Source organism: Hevea brasiliensis, chromosome 8 (genome assembly GCF_030052815.1).
Source record: "Hevea brasiliensis isolate MT/VB/25A 57/8 chromosome 8, ASM3005281v1, whole genome shotgun sequence".
NCBI classification, from domain to species: domain Eukaryota; kingdom Viridiplantae; phylum Streptophyta; class Magnoliopsida; order Malpighiales; family Euphorbiaceae; genus Hevea; species Hevea brasiliensis.
Genome location: NC_079500.1, coordinates 85,361,450 through 85,382,670, shown reverse-complemented (window position 1 = coordinate 85,382,670; position 21,221 = coordinate 85,361,450). Strand labels below are relative to the sequence as shown.

At 36.3% G+C, this 21,221-nt stretch overlaps 2 protein-coding genes across 2 annotated transcripts in view; both read right to left on the bottom strand.

Moving 5' to 3' along the window:
* LOC131182144 (uncharacterized) overlaps positions 1-18,010 on the bottom strand; it is a 101,398-nt gene extending 83,388 nt beyond the window's left edge. Inside the window, exon 1 of the mRNA XM_058150794.1 lies at positions 17,642-18,010. Coding sequence (XP_058006777.1) covers positions 17,642-18,010 — 369 coding nt within the window. The remainder of the gene's footprint in view (positions 1-17,641) is intronic.
* Positions 18,011-18,016: 6 nt separating this feature from the next.
* On the bottom strand, positions 18,017-18,517 carry LOC131182143 (uncharacterized). The gene has a single exon (XM_058150793.1). It carries the CDS (start codon positions 18,515-18,517, stop codon positions 18,017-18,019), a length of 501 nt encoding a protein of 166 aa, XP_058006776.1.
* Between the last annotated feature and the right edge of the window lie 2,704 nt (positions 18,518-21,221).

Here is a 21,221-nt window from a genome sequence, read left to right as displayed (position 1 = left end):
CAACTCCGTCTACTGATAACCCATTAAATACACTACAAGGGATTTTAAAAACGTCTCTTACTTCTTTTACAGTGGTGAGCACTATTTACAGGTGTTAAAAACTTTGGTGAACTGAAGTGAAACAATTAACTCATTTGATTTATTTGGAATTTCTGTAAAAATTTTGGCAGAGTGCCATCTGTATTTTGGATAAAACAGTTCTTCAGAAAACCTGTAAAAAAACACTTCAATATATTTCCAAATCTCAACTCCAACACATTTCTCAACACCACATTTTTATCAAATCAATTCCATAGTGATTTTTCAAAGATTGAGATATAAGAAATATAATACAATTTTTACAAGTCAAATAACTCATAATTAATTTACAACTTCAAGGTACAATTTTTATTTACAACTGCTCAAAACAAAAAAAAAACAATATGTACATACAGTCGTCATACATTACAGTACAAAATGCCAAATGTGGTATACTCACTATACCCAAAAATCTCTCGCTGGCGGTATTAGCAGCCTAGTCTGCTGCCCTGTCTCTCTACTGCGCGACAATAAAGCTATCATTTGAGACAATGTCTCAGTGGTGCACAACATTAACCAAATACAATTTAAATCACAATTCATAAATCATATCAATAGTGGATACTTAAAATCATAGTTAAATTCAAGACAGTAATTGTCAACAAGAATTTCAACTCCATTTGTCAATATCACAATAATTTTCATAAGTTAGATCATGTTTGAATTCAAAAGACAGTATATGTCAATGAGAGTTTAAATCCATTTCACAATCTCACAATACATATCAATAAATCACACACAGCTTAATCATGATCCATAGTTCAATTCGTCCCAAAAGCCAATGGCTAATGAGGTATTCAATTCGTCCCAAAAGTCGATGACTAATGAGGAATAACATAGCTAGCTAGCAAAAATATGAGTACTCATCCAATTCGTCCTCAACAGGCACACACCTCAACTCTTCAGCCAGAGAGGGAATTCAATTCGTCCCACTAGACAAGCTAATGAGGAATACAATCAATATACATGATAGCTGTGGTTTCAAACCATTTCCAATGCTTTTAAATCAATAAGTATCCATCAATGTCATTCAAACAATTTCTCACAGTTTCAAATCATTTACAATGCTTTTCAAGCAATAAATATTCATTCAAATACATTTCCACAATTTAAAACAATAATATACAAATAGTCAATATTTATTTCAATTGAAAATAATTCAAAAGAAATAGTTGTTGTGCACAAACCTCTGATATTTGTCTCCTGGTCTTGACTCAGTATTTCTTTCCCTTTTGCTGAGTCCTTGTTAACTGAGAAACTCAATTTGAAGTGTTTCAGTGCTAAATTAATTTGCCTCTAACGATAATGTTCGATAAACAATTCACTGAATACCTTTATTTGCTTAATCACCTAATATACCGACCCTCGATGTTGTCTAGGTAAATTAGGTTTTAGTGTCCTTTATATGTCACATTCGATAGGATTTTAGGGTTGGTACGTGTTACCAAACTCAATTCTATGTATATTGCGTTTTCTTGCATTTCATTGCAAATTGCTGGATTTCGGGATACTAGTTTGACCTAGCCGGACGATCTAGTTCCCTCGGTTTTCGGGTTTCGGTCAAAACTACAAACTTGTAGATCTATGTCTTATGGACCTCGGTGCAAAATTTTAGGTCATTCCGAGTTAAGTAGACCGAGTTATGGTCATTATACTATTGCTGGTCAAATGGTATCAAATTGGGTCAATTTTAGGTCAATTTGGTCAACTCTGATTTGGCCAGTTTTTGGACTCGAACTTGTGCAAGCTTTTTGACTTACTTATGGTCATTTCTGGGTTTTGGTGTCTTCATAAGACTTGTAGGTATGGGTCTTAACCATTCATGGTTAAAATGTCAGCTCAATTGGACCTGTTTTGAGTGAGTTATGGCCTAAAAACTCACTGCTGTTCAATTGGTCATTTTTCAGGTCCTAATTGTACCTAATCCGAATTGGTCATTTTCTTAGGTCACCTTGCAAGCAGAATTTTGGTATGCTTTCTCAATGAAAGTTGGCACATTTTGTGCCTAGTTTCACCTCCAATTGGTCTCATACCAATTGAGGTTACACATTTAAAGTTATAGGCTAAAATGTACACTGCCCTTAGTTACCTTGCTTAAACACACATTAATCACACACTTACCTTGCAATATGTTTACTTCCCTACCAAATCTATTTTGGTACATTACCAAAAACATATTCCACTTTACATTAACATCACTTTGGGCAGATTACAATTATCCTCAACACACCAAATATAATTCTAATTTCCAAAGTCTAAATACAATTACACATACACAAAAACATTACTAGTTTTTACATACACTTTACACAACAATTTCATATACATATCCATCTATCCTTAATGCCACAATTCTGCCCATATCTTCATGAACACATATACTTATCCAAGAGTTCCAAGGCTGCCGAAAATGTCTCTCAACACCAAAGTGTCCTACAATTCATCAATTTCCATTCTAAATGCAAAATCACCATATACATATGAAGTAATTCACTAAGTTATTAAATCACCATAACCAACATCATTTCCCATCAAATATATGCACAATTATCTCATCAAATACATGACTACATGGCTGCCCAAAAATGGATATCTCAATAACTCTTCAACTTAAAAATTTCCTTCACAAATTCAATACCCATAACATGCACACAAAATTTAACAAAGCTATCTTCAAAAATGCTAACTTACCTTATGGTTGGAACTTTCTAAACCTTCACCAAACTTCTTGATTTTAGTATCAAACTCTTCCTTGTGATGTGTAGACAATTTTTCATGAAGGAACCTAAGTGATTGGAGTTGAAATGAGGGATTAGATGAGCTTGAGAGCAAACGGCAATGGTGGTTTTCTTCTTTCTCAAATCGGCATGAAGGAATTCAAATGAGGAAGATGAAGTGCAGATGGGATAATGGGTGTACACCTGCCCCATTATGCCTTTAGTTTATTCCTTTAGTGGCCCACTCACATTATTTAATCATATTATAAGTTTAATGTGTCATTTACACCATTTCCACTCCATTTTTGGCTATTTACTTTAGGTACCACTAAATTAATTTTTCATTTCATTTTCTAAGTGTAATATTATTTATTTTTAATGGACATTTAGGTCAAAAGACAATTCGGGATGTCAAATGACCATAATGCCCCTGTTCGGGTTGCATTCCCGATTTTTCAGTAACACCGAATTTTGTCTGTTTTTCAATTTCTCACTTTTCTTTGTACTAATTATTTAATTTTTCTTTGATCTTTCTAATGATGTTTATTCTTCTATAAGGGTCTATTTAAGTCCTAAAAATGTTTTCCAGGGTTCCCCGCAGTCCAGGGCTAGTTAACGGTCCACGCCGTGACTTCCCGGTGCGGTCACCCATCGTTAGGTTTCCCGGCTCGCTTAACTTGATCACATTTCTTTGCTATTATTTTTCCTTTGTTTTTCTTGTATTTTCTTTTCTTGTATTTCATTATTTTATGTCTCCTCACTCATTATTGAAGTGTAGTTCTTGGCATCCTAGCTGTCCGGACAACACTGGTTATCGGAGCAGCAGAACGCACTACCGAACTTAGGGGTGTTACAATTTAAGTGTGGTTATGAAAAGAAAAATAACTAGCAGCCACTCTTATCCTTTGTCACGCCACTTTGAGGCTTTTCATCTATTCTTCTTCATCTCTCATCAATTCAAAGAGATTAGCCATCAATCTCTTGAATTAAAAACATTAGAAATTGTTTCTAGTGTCCTGTTTACATCACTAATCTCTTAAAAGGCAGAACTTGAATTTCTAATTAATAGAAAACGCTTTAGAAGCTGTTCAAGGGCTGCCATTGGTGTTCTTGGTGTGGACAAGCTAGAGGGACAACATCTGGTGTCCTAAAGACGAATCTCAAAGGCGCAGACATGCTGCAGTGCATCAAGAGGTTAGTGTAATCGTTCTTGATTTAATCTAGGGTTCTAAAATTAATCTGATTAATTTTAAAATCTTAAATAGAAAATACAGATTCAAAAACATATTAAAAGAGTTTTAATATGTTGTTTATCATTGAAATCAAATAGATAAAAATAAATCTTGCATGATGCATGTGACCCTAGGTGAAAATTTTTGAATTCAATGGTATAAACTTGTGTTTTTCATGCTTCCGTTCCTTCAATTGGTATCAGAGCCACTACATTTGCCATTTAGATTGATGCTTATATGATTTAATTGTGTGTTTGATCATGAGATCAAAAGTTCATTGCTGGTTGCAAAGCCAAGGAGGCGGCACAAATGACGAACACCATGGTGCACATGGTTGATGCACCACAATGGTGTGCAAAGGTAAATGGATGGTGAATGTGCAATTGTTGTATGATCTAAGATCCATTTTATGTCTAATTAAATTGTTTAATTAGAATTTTTATCACACAATTAAATTATGATTCAAATCAGAATTTTAAAAATTGTTTGAATGTGATTCAAATCTGAATTTTTAAAGTTGTTTGAATCATATTTAAATCTGATTTTTTAAAATTGATTGAATAAAATTCAGATCTGATTTTTTAAAAAATGTTTGAATGTGATTCAAATATGAATTTTTAAAGTTGTTTGAATGTGATTCAAATCTGAATTTTTAAATTTGTTTGAATGAGATTTAAATCTGAATTTTTAAATTTATTTGAATCATATTCAAATCTGGATTTTTAAGTTGAATATGAGATATTCAATTTAATTTAAGTATGTATGTTTTATTTAATTGTTAAATAGTGATATGCATGATGGATGATCATGGACTATAAAAGACCAATGTGATTGGATTTATTTCTTTTATGTTTCTTTGGGATTGTAAATTAATTAATTTATTTTAATTTATTTTGGGCATGTATTATTAAGTTTGTAATAATTTTTGGGTTGTAATTTCATTTATTTAAGTTCTTGTAAATTCGCCTTGGTATGCCAAGGATTACCATATAATATAATGATTAAGTTGAAAATGCTATAATTAAAGTAATTATAACATAGGCCCTCCATTGGGGCAATTATTTAAGAAATTTTAAATAGTTGCATAAGATGCAATTAATTTAAGAGATTTTCTTAAGAATAATTGTTAAGCATGAGATGTTGTAAATATGTAAATGGTTTAGTGGCCAATATTGGATGTACCTGAGGACATTAAAATTATTTGCATAATTACTGGCTCAATGGGATCAACTTAACTAATGCAAGATAAGTCAATAATGGATGTACCTGAGATTTTGAGCATTAGGGGCTAGGTAAAGGATTGAACCTCACATGAGATGTGATAGGCAAGGAGTTCCTCACTTATAGTTTATTGTAGTTCCAATAATGGATGTACCTGAGGATGATCAATAGAATTATAAGAATTCAATCACCCACTAGAAATCCATCCAACTAGGATTTCCGTTTTCTACTTTGGAAGTGTAGGATTCTCTAAGTTAGTGGGAGGACCAATTTTATTAAAAGACCATAATCATTTTGGTTAATTACATGAAACATTTACTAATTAATCTGGTTATTTTCTGCAGTTAATTTTCTGATAAAAATGAGCACAAAACAACCACCACCATCCAATATCCTTGCAAGCATACTTGATCACAATAGGTTGACAGGACCTAATCTGTCTGATTGGCTAAGAAATTTGAAACTTGTCCTGAACTTTGAACATATAGGATATGTTCTAGATTTAAATGTTCCTGGTCCCTTACCTCTAGAGGCCACACAAGAGGAACATGAAACTTTGGACAAGTGGAAGGAGCATGATATGAGAGCTAAGTGTTACATGCTTGCTTCCATGAGTAATGAGTTACAGAAGCAACATGAGAACATGCAGAGTGCGAGTGAGATCCTCCTTCACCTACAAGAGTTGTATGGTGAGCACAGCAGGAATGCTAGGTATGAGATATCTAGATAGCTATTCTGTATGTGGATGTCTGAGGGACAGAATGTTGGGGATCATGTCCACAAGATGATTCGGCTGATTTAACAGTTGGAACATCTTGACTTCAACATGGATTTCCAACTACAGACGGATTTGATCCTTCAGTCCCTTCCTGAGTCTTTTGGGAATTTTGTGACAAATTTCCATATGACTAAACAGGAATGCACCTTAGCTGGTTTACTCAACATGCTGGTTATTGCCCAAAAGAATATGCCAGGCAATAAAGGAAAAGAGGTAGCTTTGGTTGCATCTTCTTTTGCTGGAAAGTCCAACAAGAAGAAGGGCAATAAGAAAAAGAAACCTCAGATTCCTGGTCCTTCCAAGAAAATAGCTAAACAGAAAAGGAAGACTAAAGCTGATGGAGGCAAAGGAAAGTGTTTCCACTGCCAAAAGGATGGGCACTGGAAAAGGAACTGCCCAGAGTATCTTGCTTCTCTGAAGGACAAGAAGGATACACCTTCGGAAGGTATGTCCATATCTTGTTATTTAGATTCTGATGATACTCATAGTTCATCTACAGCTTGGGTTTTAGATACTGGTGCCAGTTCTCACATTTCTAATGATATGCAGGAACTAGCAAACAGTAGCAGCTTGCGTTCTCAAGATATTAGAGTCCGGATTGGCAATGGCTCAACTGTTGAAGCTTTAGCCATAGGATCTAAATCTTTTTACATGTTTGGACATGTTTTGTGTTTGGATAATATTTTATATGTACCTGATGCTTTTAAGAACATCATTTCTATATCTAGTTTGACTAGAAATGGCTATGAATTTCAGTTCACAGATGATGTTTGCAATATTTATTTTGGAAATAAATATGTTGGTTCGGGTTATAATGACAAACACAAATTGAATGCAAGTGATCTAAAAGAATGCAATGCCATGGTGAAAACCAACTCAAGTTCAAAATATATTTGGCACTTAAGGTTATGTCATGTTGCAGAAGATAGGATTGCAAAACTGGAGAAAATGGGGATTCTATCCTCATTGGGCTCTGAGCCTACTCCAACTTGTGAATCTTGCCTTCAGGGCAAAATGACTAGATCACCCTTTGTTGGACAAGGGCTAAGAGCTGAAAATATTTTGGAGCTAATAAATTGTGATATATGTGGTCCATTTAAAGAAATGGCTAGAGGGGGCTTTCATTATTTTATTACCTTTAATGATGATAAATCAAGGTTTGGGTATTTGTATTTGATGAAATACAAACATGAATCTTTTGAAAAGTTCAAAGAATTTAAATCTGAAGTAGAAAATCAAACAGGAAAGAGTATTAAAGCTCTTCGATCAGATCGTGGAGGTGAATATTTGAGTACTGAATTTGATGAATACTTGAGAGAGCATGGTATTGTTTCTCAGCTGACTCCTCCAGGAACGCCACAACTGAATGGTGTATCTGAAAGGAGAAATCGTACCCTATTGGATATGGTACGTAGTATGATGAGCTATATTAATATGCTAATCTTCTTTTGGGGATTTGCATTAGAATCAGCTTTGTATATTCTGGATAGGATTCCATCAAAATCAGTTTCTACCACACCTTATGAGATATGGCAGCGAAGAAAACCAAGTCTTAAGCATGTTAAGATTTGGGGTTGTCCAGCTTATATAAAAAAGCTAAACACTGATAAATTGGAGACCAGATCAGAAAAGGTCGATTTGTTGGATATCCAAAAGATAGTTTTGGATATTATTTTATTTGCCTACTTCACAAAAGGTTGTGATAAGTAGAGATGCCACATTTCTTGAACAACAGTTTGTTCAAGAAGGAGGCAAAGGTAGGCAAATAGAGTTAGAATTGGAGAATTCTGACCAACCAACAGATTAGATGGATATAGATCCATCTAGTAAACCTATACCCATTGATGAAACATCTACAGCTGTTCCTCGTAGAACAACCAGGGTATCTCACCCACCAGTGAGATATGGGTTTCTTCATGAAGAAGAACAAGAGTTGTTTACTCATGAAGAAGTAGATCATGGAGATGATCCACTTACCTATGAAGAAGCTATATCAGATATAGACTCTTCAAAATGGATTGATGCTATGAAATCCGAGATTGATTCCATGTATAAGAATCAAGGTTGGGATCTTGTTGACCCACCTGAAGATATTGTACCTATAGGGAACAAATGGGTTTTCAAAAAGAAAATTGGTTCTGATGGAAAGGTAGAGACCTATAAGGCAAGGCTAGTAGTGAAAGGGTTTCGCCAAAGGCAAGGAATCGACTATGAGGAGATTTTCTCGCCTGTTGCCATGCTTAAATCAATTAGAATTTTATTAGCAATAGCTGCATACTATAATTATGAGAATTGGCAGATGGATGTCAAAACAGCTTTTCTCAATGGATACATTGAAGAAAACATTTTCATGGAACAACCTAGGGGATTTGAATCCCAAGATGGTTCCAAGGTATGTAAGCTAAAGCGATCCATTTATGGGTTGAAACAAGCTTCGAGGAGTTGGAACATTCGTTTTGATGAAGCCATTAAATCCTTTGGTTTTATAAAAAATGAGGATGAGCCATGTGTATATAAGAAGGTTAGTGACAGTGCTATCACTTTCCTTGTCTTATATGTGGATGACATACTGTTGATGGGTAATGACACAGGTATGTTGACAAATATAAAGGTATGGTTGTCAAATACATTCTCCATGAAAGACTTAGGGGAGGCAACCTATATTCTTGGGATTCGCATCTATGGAGATAGAGCAAAAAGAATAATTAGTTTATCCCAAAGTCTATACTTGGAAAAGGTGTTAAAGAGGTTTAACATGCTTGATTCCAAGAGACGATTGTTACCAGTGAGACATGGTATCCATCTTTCTAAAGAGATGTCTCCAAAGACATCTGAAGAAAGAGATAAGATGGCCAGGATTCCATATGCTTCGATTATTGGAAGTTTAATGTATGCAATGTTGTGTACTAGGCCGGATATCGCATATGCTGTTAGTTTGACTAGCAGGTATCAATCAAATCCAGGTTTGGAACACTGGATAGCTTTCAAGAATATCCTTAAGTACTTGAGAAGAACTAAGGATTTATTCTTGATTTATGGAGGTGGAGACTTACAATTGGATGGTTATACTGATTCTGATTTCCAATCAGATATCGATGATAGAAAGTTTACCTCTGGATATGTGTTCATTTGTAATGGAGGTGCAGTCAGTTGGAAGAGTTCCAAACAGAGCACGACTGCAGATTCCACTATAGAGACTGAGTATATTGCTGCATTAGATGCTGCAAAGGAAGCTGTTTGGATAAAGAAGTTCATGACAGAACTTACAATAGTTTCTTCCATTGAGTCAGCAGTTCCACTACACTGTGACAATAATGGATCAGTTATACAGGCTAAGGAACTAAGGTCTCACCAAAATCCAAACACATAGAAAGGCACTACCACATTATCAGAGATATAGTTGGGCAAGGCGATATAGCCATGCAGAAAAATAACATCAGCTGAAAAATCCAGTTGATCCATTCACTAAGCTTTTGTCACAAGTTCAGTTAGACCGACATCTTGAGAAGATGGGTCTAAGGTATTGTAATGAATGGCTCTAGTGCAAGTGGGAGATTGTTAGTAGTATGCTCTAGAGCATATCATTTAGTATGTATCTTATACATATTTTTATTAATAAAAGGCATTTCCACTTTTCCGTTTACATAATATATTTATGTGTAATAGAAAAGGTCCATTGATATTTTGTTAGAAATATTATTCTTAAGTTGTTAAGAATATGAGTGACAATATTTTTAGCACAAAGTATCATAAATAGGTTCACAATCGAGGATACTTCATAATAAGGACATGACTTATACAGAAAGATTGTATTCATGTTTGTTTCCAAGTTATTTATATGAGATATAAATAAGATGGAATGGTGAGTCTCATGCCATATAACAAACATGTTAGGCACTTATAAATGATAAGTAGGCCAAACCAGTGACACTTATAACAAGCACATAGAGTTTACTCTTGTCAATGTTTTGTCATAAATCATATCAGTGCATATAATCTTTAGACCTGAGATAGCACAGTTATCTTGTTTATAGGTAGTTTGAGTTTGATACTACTTTCATACTTGTACTATGTATGGGTATATGGGCATGTGTTGGCTCCTACTAGTTATATATGGAGGTAGGTGTTGATCAAGATGGAATCTGTTCCTCTAAGTAAATAGAGATAAAATCCTATGTTCATTTAATTGTTCTTGATGTTTCAAGTTCCTGGCCAGGACAGATAGATTTATTCAGAAAAGAGTTTCTGATGAGAAAATCTTTTTAATCAAGAACTGGAATTAAAAGAGAACATAATATTCATAGCAAATGGAGTTTGACATAAACCATGACTCCAGCTTGAGTTGGGATTTTGTAACAGAGAGATTCTAGTGCATGGTAACATATGATTATAGGTTCATTTAAGGTAAACCTTATTACTAATTAGGTGGCCATGGCATGCTATGCTAGGTGTTAACCATGGTCGATGAGGTGCATAAAATGATTTAGAGAAATCATTTATGGTAAGAAAGAGTTCTGGTGATATTAAAAGTTGATATCATGTCTCATTGCCAATTAGTGATGAGCCTAGTAAGTCACACACATACACAAGTTATCACCTATTTAAATATGATTTAATTAATTAATTAAAGAGTTTAATTGATTAATTAAATAGGTTTGGTTTGCAATTAAATTGCAAAGTCCCTAGCATGACTTGAAACCAAATCTAGATTATTGGATGTGTAGTATAAATTAAATTTATATTTAAAGTGTTTAAATATGAATTTAATTAATGAGAAATTAATTAATAGAGATTAATTAATTAATTTATATTTGATATAAATTAATTAGCAGAAGAAAAATAATTATTTTGGGTTAAGAACTCAAAATTAAGACACATGGGCATTTTGGTCATTTCACAGTGTGACACGTGGCACCATGAGATGGTGACACATGGGATTACACATAAGCATGCCAAATGTTTTTTTTTAATCATGTAAGATGATTAAAATCAATATTAAATATAGGTTTGACACTTGGCACAATGTGATTGGGTCACTTAAACCTAGAGCTAATCAAAGGGTGACATGTGGCAAGGGTTTAATGTGTTAACCTAGCTATTTAAGTGTGGTTATGAAAAGAAAAATAACTAGCAGCCACTCCTCTCCTTTGTCACGCCACTTTGAGGCTTTTCATCTATTCTTCTTCATCTCTCATCAATTCAAAGAGATTAGCCATCAATCTTTTGAATTAAGAACACTAGAAATTGTTTATAGTGTCCTGTTTATATCTCTAATCTCTTAAAAGGCAGAACTTGAATTTCTAATTAATAGAAAAAGCTTTAGAAACTGTTCAAGGGCTGCCATAGGTGTTCTTGGTGTGGACAAGCTAGAGGGACAACATCTAGTGTCCTGAAGATGAATCTCAAAGGCGCAGACATGCTGCAGTGCATCAAGAGGTTAGTGTATTCGTTCTTGATTTAATCTAGGGTTCTAAAATTAATCTGATTAATTTTAAAATCTTAAATGGCAAATACAGATCCAAAAACATATTAAAAGAGTTTTAATATATTGTTTATCATTGAAATCAAATAGATAAAAATAAATCTTGCATGATGCATGTGACCCTAGGTGAAAATTTTTGAATTCAATGGTATAATCTTGTGTTTTTCACGCTTACGTTCCTTCAGGTATCTCACCCACCAGTGAGATATGGTTTCCTTCATGAAGAAGAACAAGAGTTGTCTACTCATGAAGAAGTAGATCATGGAGATGATCCACTTACCTATGAAGAAGCTATATCAGATATAGACTCTTTAAAATGGATTAATGCTGTGAAATCTGAAATTGATTCCATGTATAAGAATTAAGTTTGGGATCTTGTTAACCCACCTGAAGGTGTTGTACTTATAGGGAACAAATGGGTTTTCAAGAAGAAAATTGGTTCTGATGGAAAAGTAGAGACCTATAAGGCAAGGCTAGTAGCGAAAGGGTTTCACCAAAGGCAAGAAATCGACTATGAGGAGACTTTCTCGCTTGTTGCCATGCTTAAATCAATTAGGATTCTATTAGCAATAGCTGCATACTATGATTATGGGATTTGGCAAATGGATGTCAAAATAGCTTTTCTCAATGGATACATTGAAGAAAACATTTTCATGAAACAACCTAGGGTTTTTAAATCCTAAAATGGTTCCAAGGTATGCAAGCTAAAGCGATCCATTTATGGGTTGAAGCAAGCATTGAGGAGTTGGAACATCTGTTTTGAGGAAGCCATTAAATCCTTTGGTTTTATCAAAGATGAGGATAAGCCATGTGTATATAAGAAGTTTAGTGATAGTGCTATCACCTTCATTGTCTTATATGTGGATGACATACTGTTGATAGGTAATGACACAGGTATGTTGACAACTGTAAAGGCATGGTTGTCAAATACATTCTCCATGAAAGACTTAGGGGAGACAACCTATATTCTTGGGATTCGCATCTATAGAGATAGAGCGAAAAGAATAATTGATTTATCCCAAAGTCTATACTTGGAAAAGGTGTTAAAGAGCTTTAACATGCTTGATTCCAAGAGAGGATTGTTACCAGTGAGATATGGTATCCATCTTTCTAAAGAGATGTCTCCAAAGACACCTGAAGAAAGAGATAAGATGGCCAGGATTCCATATGCTTCGGTGTAGGGGTGAGGCGTGAGGCGAAATATCATCCATTAGAATTATATAAAATGCACCAGGTAATGCCCAGGAAAGATGGTGGAGTCACAATGGTCTCACTTAAGTACCACCTCCTTAGACAGCATTTCCTAGACATGCACTTCATACAATCCTAATAGAATCAAACCACTGGTAAGTACCGTCTTCCCATAACACTACCACGGTACTAAGGATTTATGCCACAGAGGCATAGATAGACAGGAGTCGCCACCCGGGTAATAACCGGGACATATTCAGTGTTTCTTCCGAGGGTCATGGATGGCAACTTACTCCTTGCAGAGTTTCCACAACCGTCATTACCATAGCCCAATGTCTAGATTCGGGATAGTGGGTACATAAGGGGAAGGTGTTAGGCACCCCTTACGCCTGGTCTAACCTCGTTAATTCGAGTGCCAGTCCTCTACTAATGTTTCTAGAAGTCTTGTTTATTATTTCTTTATTAAACTTTATCCTAAAAAATGCAATTCTAATCCTACACACGCAAGTAATTCACAAAAAGGGTTGTTGTTTACACACAATTTTCATGCACAAGTAATTCCTATCTATGGGGTTGCTAATTATTTAAATGATATTTACCAGATGACTAAAATTAATTTATTATTGGGAATTTAATTTACAAAAAAATTCAATTTCAAATAACCCTATGTTTCTATTTAACCTAATTAATTAATTTTCACCAAGTTACCCTAAGGATAATTGAACTAAGTTAATTATGTACATGTGTAATTTATTCTAATATCACATAAGTCCCAAACAATCACAACCTAATAAAGATTTCTAACATGTAAATTTATTTTACAATTACCAAGTATTAAATTAAATTTATTTTACATGCCAATATTAGTTTAATTTACAAACAAGATTAATTTTAATTTACAAAGTATTTATTTAAATTAATTACATGCAAAAGTCAGTTAAATTAAAAACAAAGTTAATTTTAATTTACCAAATGAAAGTTCTATTATTACTACAATTTCATGCCAATAGTTATTCGAGAAGTTTAGAGCTACTTACTTGTTGGTAAATGCAGTTGCCATTGAGGCAAGCTACCCTTAAAAAAGGGTATTCTCTTCTAGTATGGCAATGATATCCCTGGCTTACTCCCGTTTAGCTCCATATAAGCTCCACGCAAATGCCCTCTTTGGTACTTACCTTAGGGCTACTTACGAATTTTGTTTGTAATAAAAAATAAAGACAATAAAGAAAAATAATAAAAGTATGAGAGACAGAAACTAAACATGTTCAAAGTTGTGTATCCCCTCAAATTAAACATGATTACATGATCTATATGAACATATAAAATAAATTGAAGACAAAGAGCATAGAATTAAAATATTGTGTGGCATAGATCTTGAAAAAAAAAACAATAAAAACTGACCTTTCAGAAATCTTGTATGAAAATCTTCTTGAAGAAAAGAAAAAATAAGGAAGAACTCAAAAAGTCTTGAATATCTCTAAATTTCCTATAGCTCTGAATTTTCTCTTCCTCTTTCCTCCCATCATCCCCTTCTTCCCTTCTCTAGTAGGGTATTTATAGGGTTTTGGGAAAGAGGTGTGATAGGGTTTGGAGTCTTAGGAAGATAAAGTTTAGATGACTTAAACAACTACAATTACAGAATTCGAATAAGACTGGGATATGGGTGAGGTGTTTCAACCAATAGGAAGACAAGAAAAAATGGAAGGCACCAATAGGGAATGAGGAAGAGGTGTGGTAGGATTTGGAGTCTTAGGGTGATAAAGTTTAGATGACTTAAACAACTACGATTGCAGAATTTGAATAAGACTGGGATATGGGTGAGGTGTTTCAACCAATAGGAAGACAGGAAAAAATGGAAGGCACTAATAGGGAATGAGGAAAAGGTGTGGTAGGATTTGGAGTCTTAGGGTGATAAAGTTTAAATGACTTAAACAACTACGATTGCAGAATTCGAATCAGACTGGGATATGGGTGAGGTGTTTCAACCAATTGGAAGACAGGAAAAAATGGAAGGCACCAATAGGGAGTGAGGAAGAGAGTGGGGCCAAGGAGGAGAGAGATATTTTGCTATTTTAATTTTTAGAAAATAATTAAATGGGTCCCATTTAAAATTCCTAACTAGGCTTTCTTAGGCCCATAGAGCCTAATTAAACTTAATTAGATTCATTTAAGAACTACCCATATTAAATTTAAACAAAATAAAATTTTATTTAAAATTTAATTAAATTAATTTCCTCAAAACTTTATTATTATTTTTTATTTTTTCAAAATCATGCCATGAAATTAATAATTCAGCTCCATGCCTCCGATTACATCTTACAGTCATATAATTTTTCATCATCGGGTTTCCCACGGCCTCAATGCACATACTCATCACAAAATAAGGGTTTATAGTTTGCCCCCCACTTTGGCGAAAGTTGAAATCAATGCGAAAGCATTGCTCAAGTTTCGTCAAAGTGAAACTCAAATTTCTAATAACTATAAAACATTGGCTATGAGAATCAACTATATCTTGCTCGGTCGACATACTCTATGTTATGAGACTAGCTACGGTCTCATAACAGTAATAACTGTGTGATGTAAAATGAGTGTATCTTGCTCTGTCAATACACTCTGCGTCATGAGACTAGCTACGGTCTCATAACAGTGATAACTGTGTGATTTGAAATGTTGTGGATTCGTATTTAGGACCGCAGTCCTAAACTACCTACGTATCCCCCTCATTATCCTGAGGAAGAATCACACCCACTTGTAGTTCGACACTTGAAACTGTGGTGATGCATGTTCTTCTACGCCTTACACACCTACAGGTGACATGTTAATGCGTGTTCTTCTACGCCTTATACAACTATGCCATATGCCCTAAACAACGTCTAAGGACTTACCAAAAAATATCTGTCATGAAATGTTGTGGGTTCGTATTTAGGACCGCGGTCCTAAACTACCTACGTATCCCCCTCGCTATCCTGAGGAAGAATCAGACCCCCTCATAGTTCGACAATTGAAACTGTGGTGATGTATGTTATTCTATGCCTTACACACCCACAGGTGACATGTTGATGCATGTTCTTCTATGCCTTACACAACTATGTCATGCGCCCTAAACAAGGTCTAAGGACTTACCAAAAAATATCTGTCATGATTTGAAAAATTTAGAATGATTGGGTCTCAAAATTCTCTCTGATTTTTATGTTTCCTGTATGCTACTTCCTATCATGTGCATGCTGATTTTACTAAAGATTCTAAAAAAAACTTAGTTCTCTGGGGGATCTCTTTTTGCAAAAACTTTCTTATAGCCTCAAAGTTTTTTAGAAGAATTGTTCACCAAAAAAGACTTCCTTAAGGTCACAATACAATTTCTCTCTGATTTTTCTTTTTTCTTCTCTCCCCCCATAGTTTCTATCTTGACTCGTTTCTCTTTCATGAACTCCATTCTCTGTGCCCTAACTTTTGCCTGAAATGTCCTTTTGGATTTTCATCTCAGCGGGCTTGCTCTAACTTTTGCCTAAGCAGCCCTTTCGGGTTTTCCACCTAGCAAGCTCCCTTTTTTTTTTTTTTTTAGAAGGCATAGATTAAATCAAAACAATGCAGTTCAATTACTTAATCATTTGATGTATCCCTCAAGGCACAAACATTCGCGATCATAATTAAATAAAATCCATTCCTAGTTAATGTAATAAAAAAATTCTTTATTTATTCAGGTACACTATTACTCCCTCTTACATTAGGTTTTGCCAAATTTCTAACCTTCCAAAGTTAGAAATAAGCTTTATAACCTGCTGAATGACCTTTTCAGGTTTTCCATCTAGATCTTCTCTCATTTCTCCTTTTGCCTAGACCGCCTTTCGCAAGTTTTCAATCTAGCATTTTTTTTTTGACCCTTACTTTTGCCTAGACCGTCTTTTGTAAGTTTACAGCCTAGCGGGCCTATCTCACACAAAGTACCGTTTGAGCTTGTCTAAGTTGACTGGTTCTTGAAATTCATTCCCATCCAGGTCTGATATTCTTACAGCACCTCCTGACAAGATCTTTTTTACTATGTATGGACCATCCCAATTTGGCTTGAACTTTCCTCTTGAATCAAAAGGGATGGGCCGAGCTTGTTTCAAAACCATGTCTCCCTCTTTGATCTTTCTTGGCTTTACCTTCTTATTAAAGGCCCTTGCTATCTTTCTTTGATAAGCCTGCATATGATACAAGGCTCGCATCCTCTTCTCATCAATCAAAGCTAGTTCTTCATATCTTTTCTGGGCCCACTCATTTTCCGGAATCTTAGCTTCTAGTATCACTCTCAAGGATTTGACCTCTAACTCAATGGGTAGCACTGCTTCAGTCCCATACACTAAAGAGAATGGAGTTGCCCCTGTGGATGTTCTTGTAGTAGTGCGATACCAAAGAGCATAAGGGAGCTTCTCAGGCCAATCCTTATAGGTTTCAACCATTTTTCTCAAAATGGTTTTCAAATTCTTATTTGCTGCTTTCATCGCTCCATTAGTCCGTGGTCTGCATTTGAAGACTTGTGATGCTTAATCTTGAATTCGGTAATTAATTCTAAGAAATCACCTTTGAACTGGCTGCCGTTATCTGATACTATCTCATGGGGTACCCCAAACCTGCAAATCAAGTTCTTTCGCACAAACTTACTTATCTGCTTGGCCCCTACTACTTTATAAGATTCAGCTTCAACCCACTTGGTGAAATAGTCAATTGCCGCAATGATAAATCTATGGCCATTAGAAGCCGTGGGAGAAATCTTCCCAATAATGTCTATGCCCCATATTGAGAATGGCCACGGTGAAGTCATACTGTAGAGTTCACTGGACGGTAGGTGATTCAAATTCCCATGGATTTGGCACTCATGGCATCTTTTCACAAATTTAGCGCAGTCAGTATCCATGGTAGACCAGTAATAGCCCAATCTTAAAATTTTGCCCGCTAATACCCTTCCGTTCATGTGAGGACCACACACTCCTGCATGTACTTCCTCCATTATCTGCTCATCGCTTTTTGTCACACACAAGAGCAATAGTCCTTCAAGAACCTTTTGTAGAGTTGCCCTCACCAAAGTGAATGGAGTGGCTAATCTACGAATTGTAGCTCTATCCCTACTATTGGCTGACTGTGGGTATTCTCTTACCTCTAAATATCTTCTTATGTCCTCATACCGTTTCATCTCATCTTCTAGATCTAAATGTGCTATTATTAACCCTTCATAGCATGGGATTCTACTCCTCATCAGGATAACTGGCTGGGTCAACTTCTGATCACCCTTCTCCCATAAGGATGCCAGCGTGGCTAGAGCATCAGCCATCTGGTTCTAAGCTCTAGGCATGTGCTTAATTGTCACTTCCTCAAAGCTAAATAATAGTTTCTTAGCATACTCCAGGTATGGCCTCAACTTTTCTTCTATCAATTCCCATTCACCTTTAATATGGGAAACTACTAGCATTGAATCTCCAAACACCTCCACTTTTTTAGCCCCAACAGCTATTAATGCCTCTAGGCCACAAATGCAAGCCTCATATTCTGCAATATTATTAGTGGTTGGGAAACATAGCCTTTTTGACATTAACAATTGTTCTCCATTCGGTGCTTCCAAAACTACCCCTATACCGGCTCCGCTCTTATTCATGGCCCCATCAAAGTACATTTTCCATGGCTGGACCTCTACTAGCTTAAGACTCTCATCCGGGAAGGCTGTTTCGACTTCTTCCTCTTCATTAACTAGATTTTCAGAAAGAAATTCGGCCACTACATGCCCTTTGATGGTTTTTTGAGTCTCATACACAATATCAAATTCGCATGAGGGACCAACCATTTGGCCAATTTTCCAACTAGCGTCGGATTTCAAATAGGTACTTTAAAGGATCCATCCGGATACTACAATAACTCGATGGGTCCAAAGTAGTGCCTTAACTTCTTAGTTGCCCATACTACAACTGACATGTGTTTTTCTATTAGTGAATAATTCTCCTCATAAGCAAGGAGTTTCTTACTAATGTAATAGATGGCTCTCCGCATTCTCTACTTCTTGTGCTAACATTGCCCCTGTGGCCATGTTTTCCAACGATAGGTAGAGGATTAGAGGGATGTCAGGGATGGGTGGTGACAAAATTGGTGGATTGCTCAGGTACTGCTTTATCTTTTCAAATGCCTCTTGACATTGCTCATTCCACACCACTGGCTGATTCTTTCTTAGTAGCTTAAAATTTGGTTCACAAGTAGTTGTGAGCCTAGCTATGAACCTACCGATGTACTGTAATTTTCCTAAGAAACCTCTAATCTCTTTTTCTATTCTCGGGGCCGGCATCTCCTGGATTGCCTTCACCTTATGTGGGTCAACCTCAATCCCTTTTCTACTGATCATATGCCCTAACAGCTTGCCTGAAGTGACCCCAAACACACACTTGCTAGGGTTCAGTCTCAATTTATACTTGATGACCCTCTGAAAGAACTTCTCTAATGCCTCAAAATGTCTCTCCCTAGTTGGGGATTTTACTACCATGTCATCCACATATACTTCAACTTCTTTGTGCATCATGTCATGAAATAACATAGTAGCCATTCTCTGATAAGTCGCACCAGCATTTTTTAGCCCAAAAGGCATGACCTTATAACAATAAGTCCCCCATTCAGTGATAAAAGCTGTCTTTGCTTTATCTATCAAATCCATGAGGATCTGATTATATCCCGAAAAACCATCCATGAAAGAGTACATGGCCATGCAAGCAGCACTGTCAACAAGCACATCGATGTGAGGCAATGGGAAATCATCCTTAGGAGTAGCCTTATTCAGGTCCCTATAATCTACACACATCCGAACTCGCCCATCCTTCTTGGGGACTGGCACAATGTTGGCTAACCACTCGGGATACTCAATTACTTCAATGAAATCAACCTCAATGAGCTTTTTCACCTCTTGAGCTATCTTTTCTTCCCATTCTGGCCTAAGGCGACGCTTCTTTTGTTTTACTGGCCTCATGTTAGGGTCTGTGGGGATCTTGTGTTGTACTATGTCTCGATCAATTCCCGGCATATCTTTATAAGACCAGGCAAATGCTTCTTGGTACTTTATTAATAAGGCTATAAATTTATCTCTTTCTTTTTGGGTTAAATCTTCAGCTAACTTAATGTCTTTAGGATCATCTGGTGTACCCAAATTAATAGAGATTGATTTTAATGCATTAACAGAAACAGATTCTAAATGATTATGAATGCCATGCGTGTAGCCATTAGGATGAACATCAAACAAGTAAGCAAAAGGACTAGTCATATTATTTATTTTTGCCTCAAAATTGTCATCAAGTACATCAGAAATAATAATATCAGTATCACTACTGTGAGCATTACAAAAGACAGACTCAAACTTAGGGGTGTAGGTCCAAGTGCTTGGCTTCCATGCAGACCTTAACTTGATGGCATTGACCTCTTGTTCTAATTCCTCAACATGCGGCAGCTCCTGGTCATCAGTCCATGCAATTGCGCCCTCCCTGATAAACTTGGTGGGCTTGAGTCGCTCTTCATCTTCAGTTGGCTGATAGCCCAGCCCATATCTAGTGATCTGCCCCTTTATTTCTGGAAAAGTCACTAAGCCATTAGCTCGTTTTCCCAGACCCATGCCAGGAAAAAACTTCATCTCTTTCATCATAGTGGCCACCCTAGGGTCCATCCAGTCTCCATAGATCCCAGCAACTTGGAAACCAGACAATAGTGGTACCGAACCATCCACTTGCAGCATAGCTACTTCCCCATCTCTTTCAGCATTGATGGTGATTACACCATCTTGGTGCGGGATTTTGATCTTTTGGTGGAGTGTAGAGGGGACTCCACCTAAGGGATGGAACCAGATTCTACCCAACAGTAAGGAGAATGTCATGGGGATGTCTAGCACAGTGAACTCAACTTCAGTCTCTATAAGCCCCACCTTAACCATAGTCTTGAATACCCCTATCACGTTTCTCTTTGAATCATCATAGGCCCTGATAACCAGATCAGAACCAGTTAGTTCAGACATAGAAATTCCTAATTTTGGCAAAATCTTCAGAGGGCATACGTTGATGGCTGACCCATCATCTATCATCACACAAGGCACTTTCCACCCTCCAACCTCGGCGGTCACGAACAGAGCCCTACTATGGTTTCTCCCCTCAGCTGGGAGATCATGATCAGAGAAAGTAATATGACCCCCATCTTCTATAAGCACAACTTTGGCAATCTCTTCTGGAGTTATCTCCGTGGAGACCTTGAGTACACTCAGGGCCTTAGTCAGTGCGGTTCTGTGTTTTTTTGATGCCAATAGCAATTCCCAGACCGTTACGCTAGCCTGAGTCCTCTTCAATTGCCTAAGAAACTGATCATCCTCTTCATCTGTGTCCTCTTCAGCCAACACCTTGGCTTTCCCTCTCACGTCGTCCTTCTCCATGGGTGGATCAGGATCATGTGGCTCACCCTACTCTTTTCCTCTCCGTCAGAGTCAACCCAAACATCTAACAAACCTTCCTCATCACTGGAACTATCCCAAA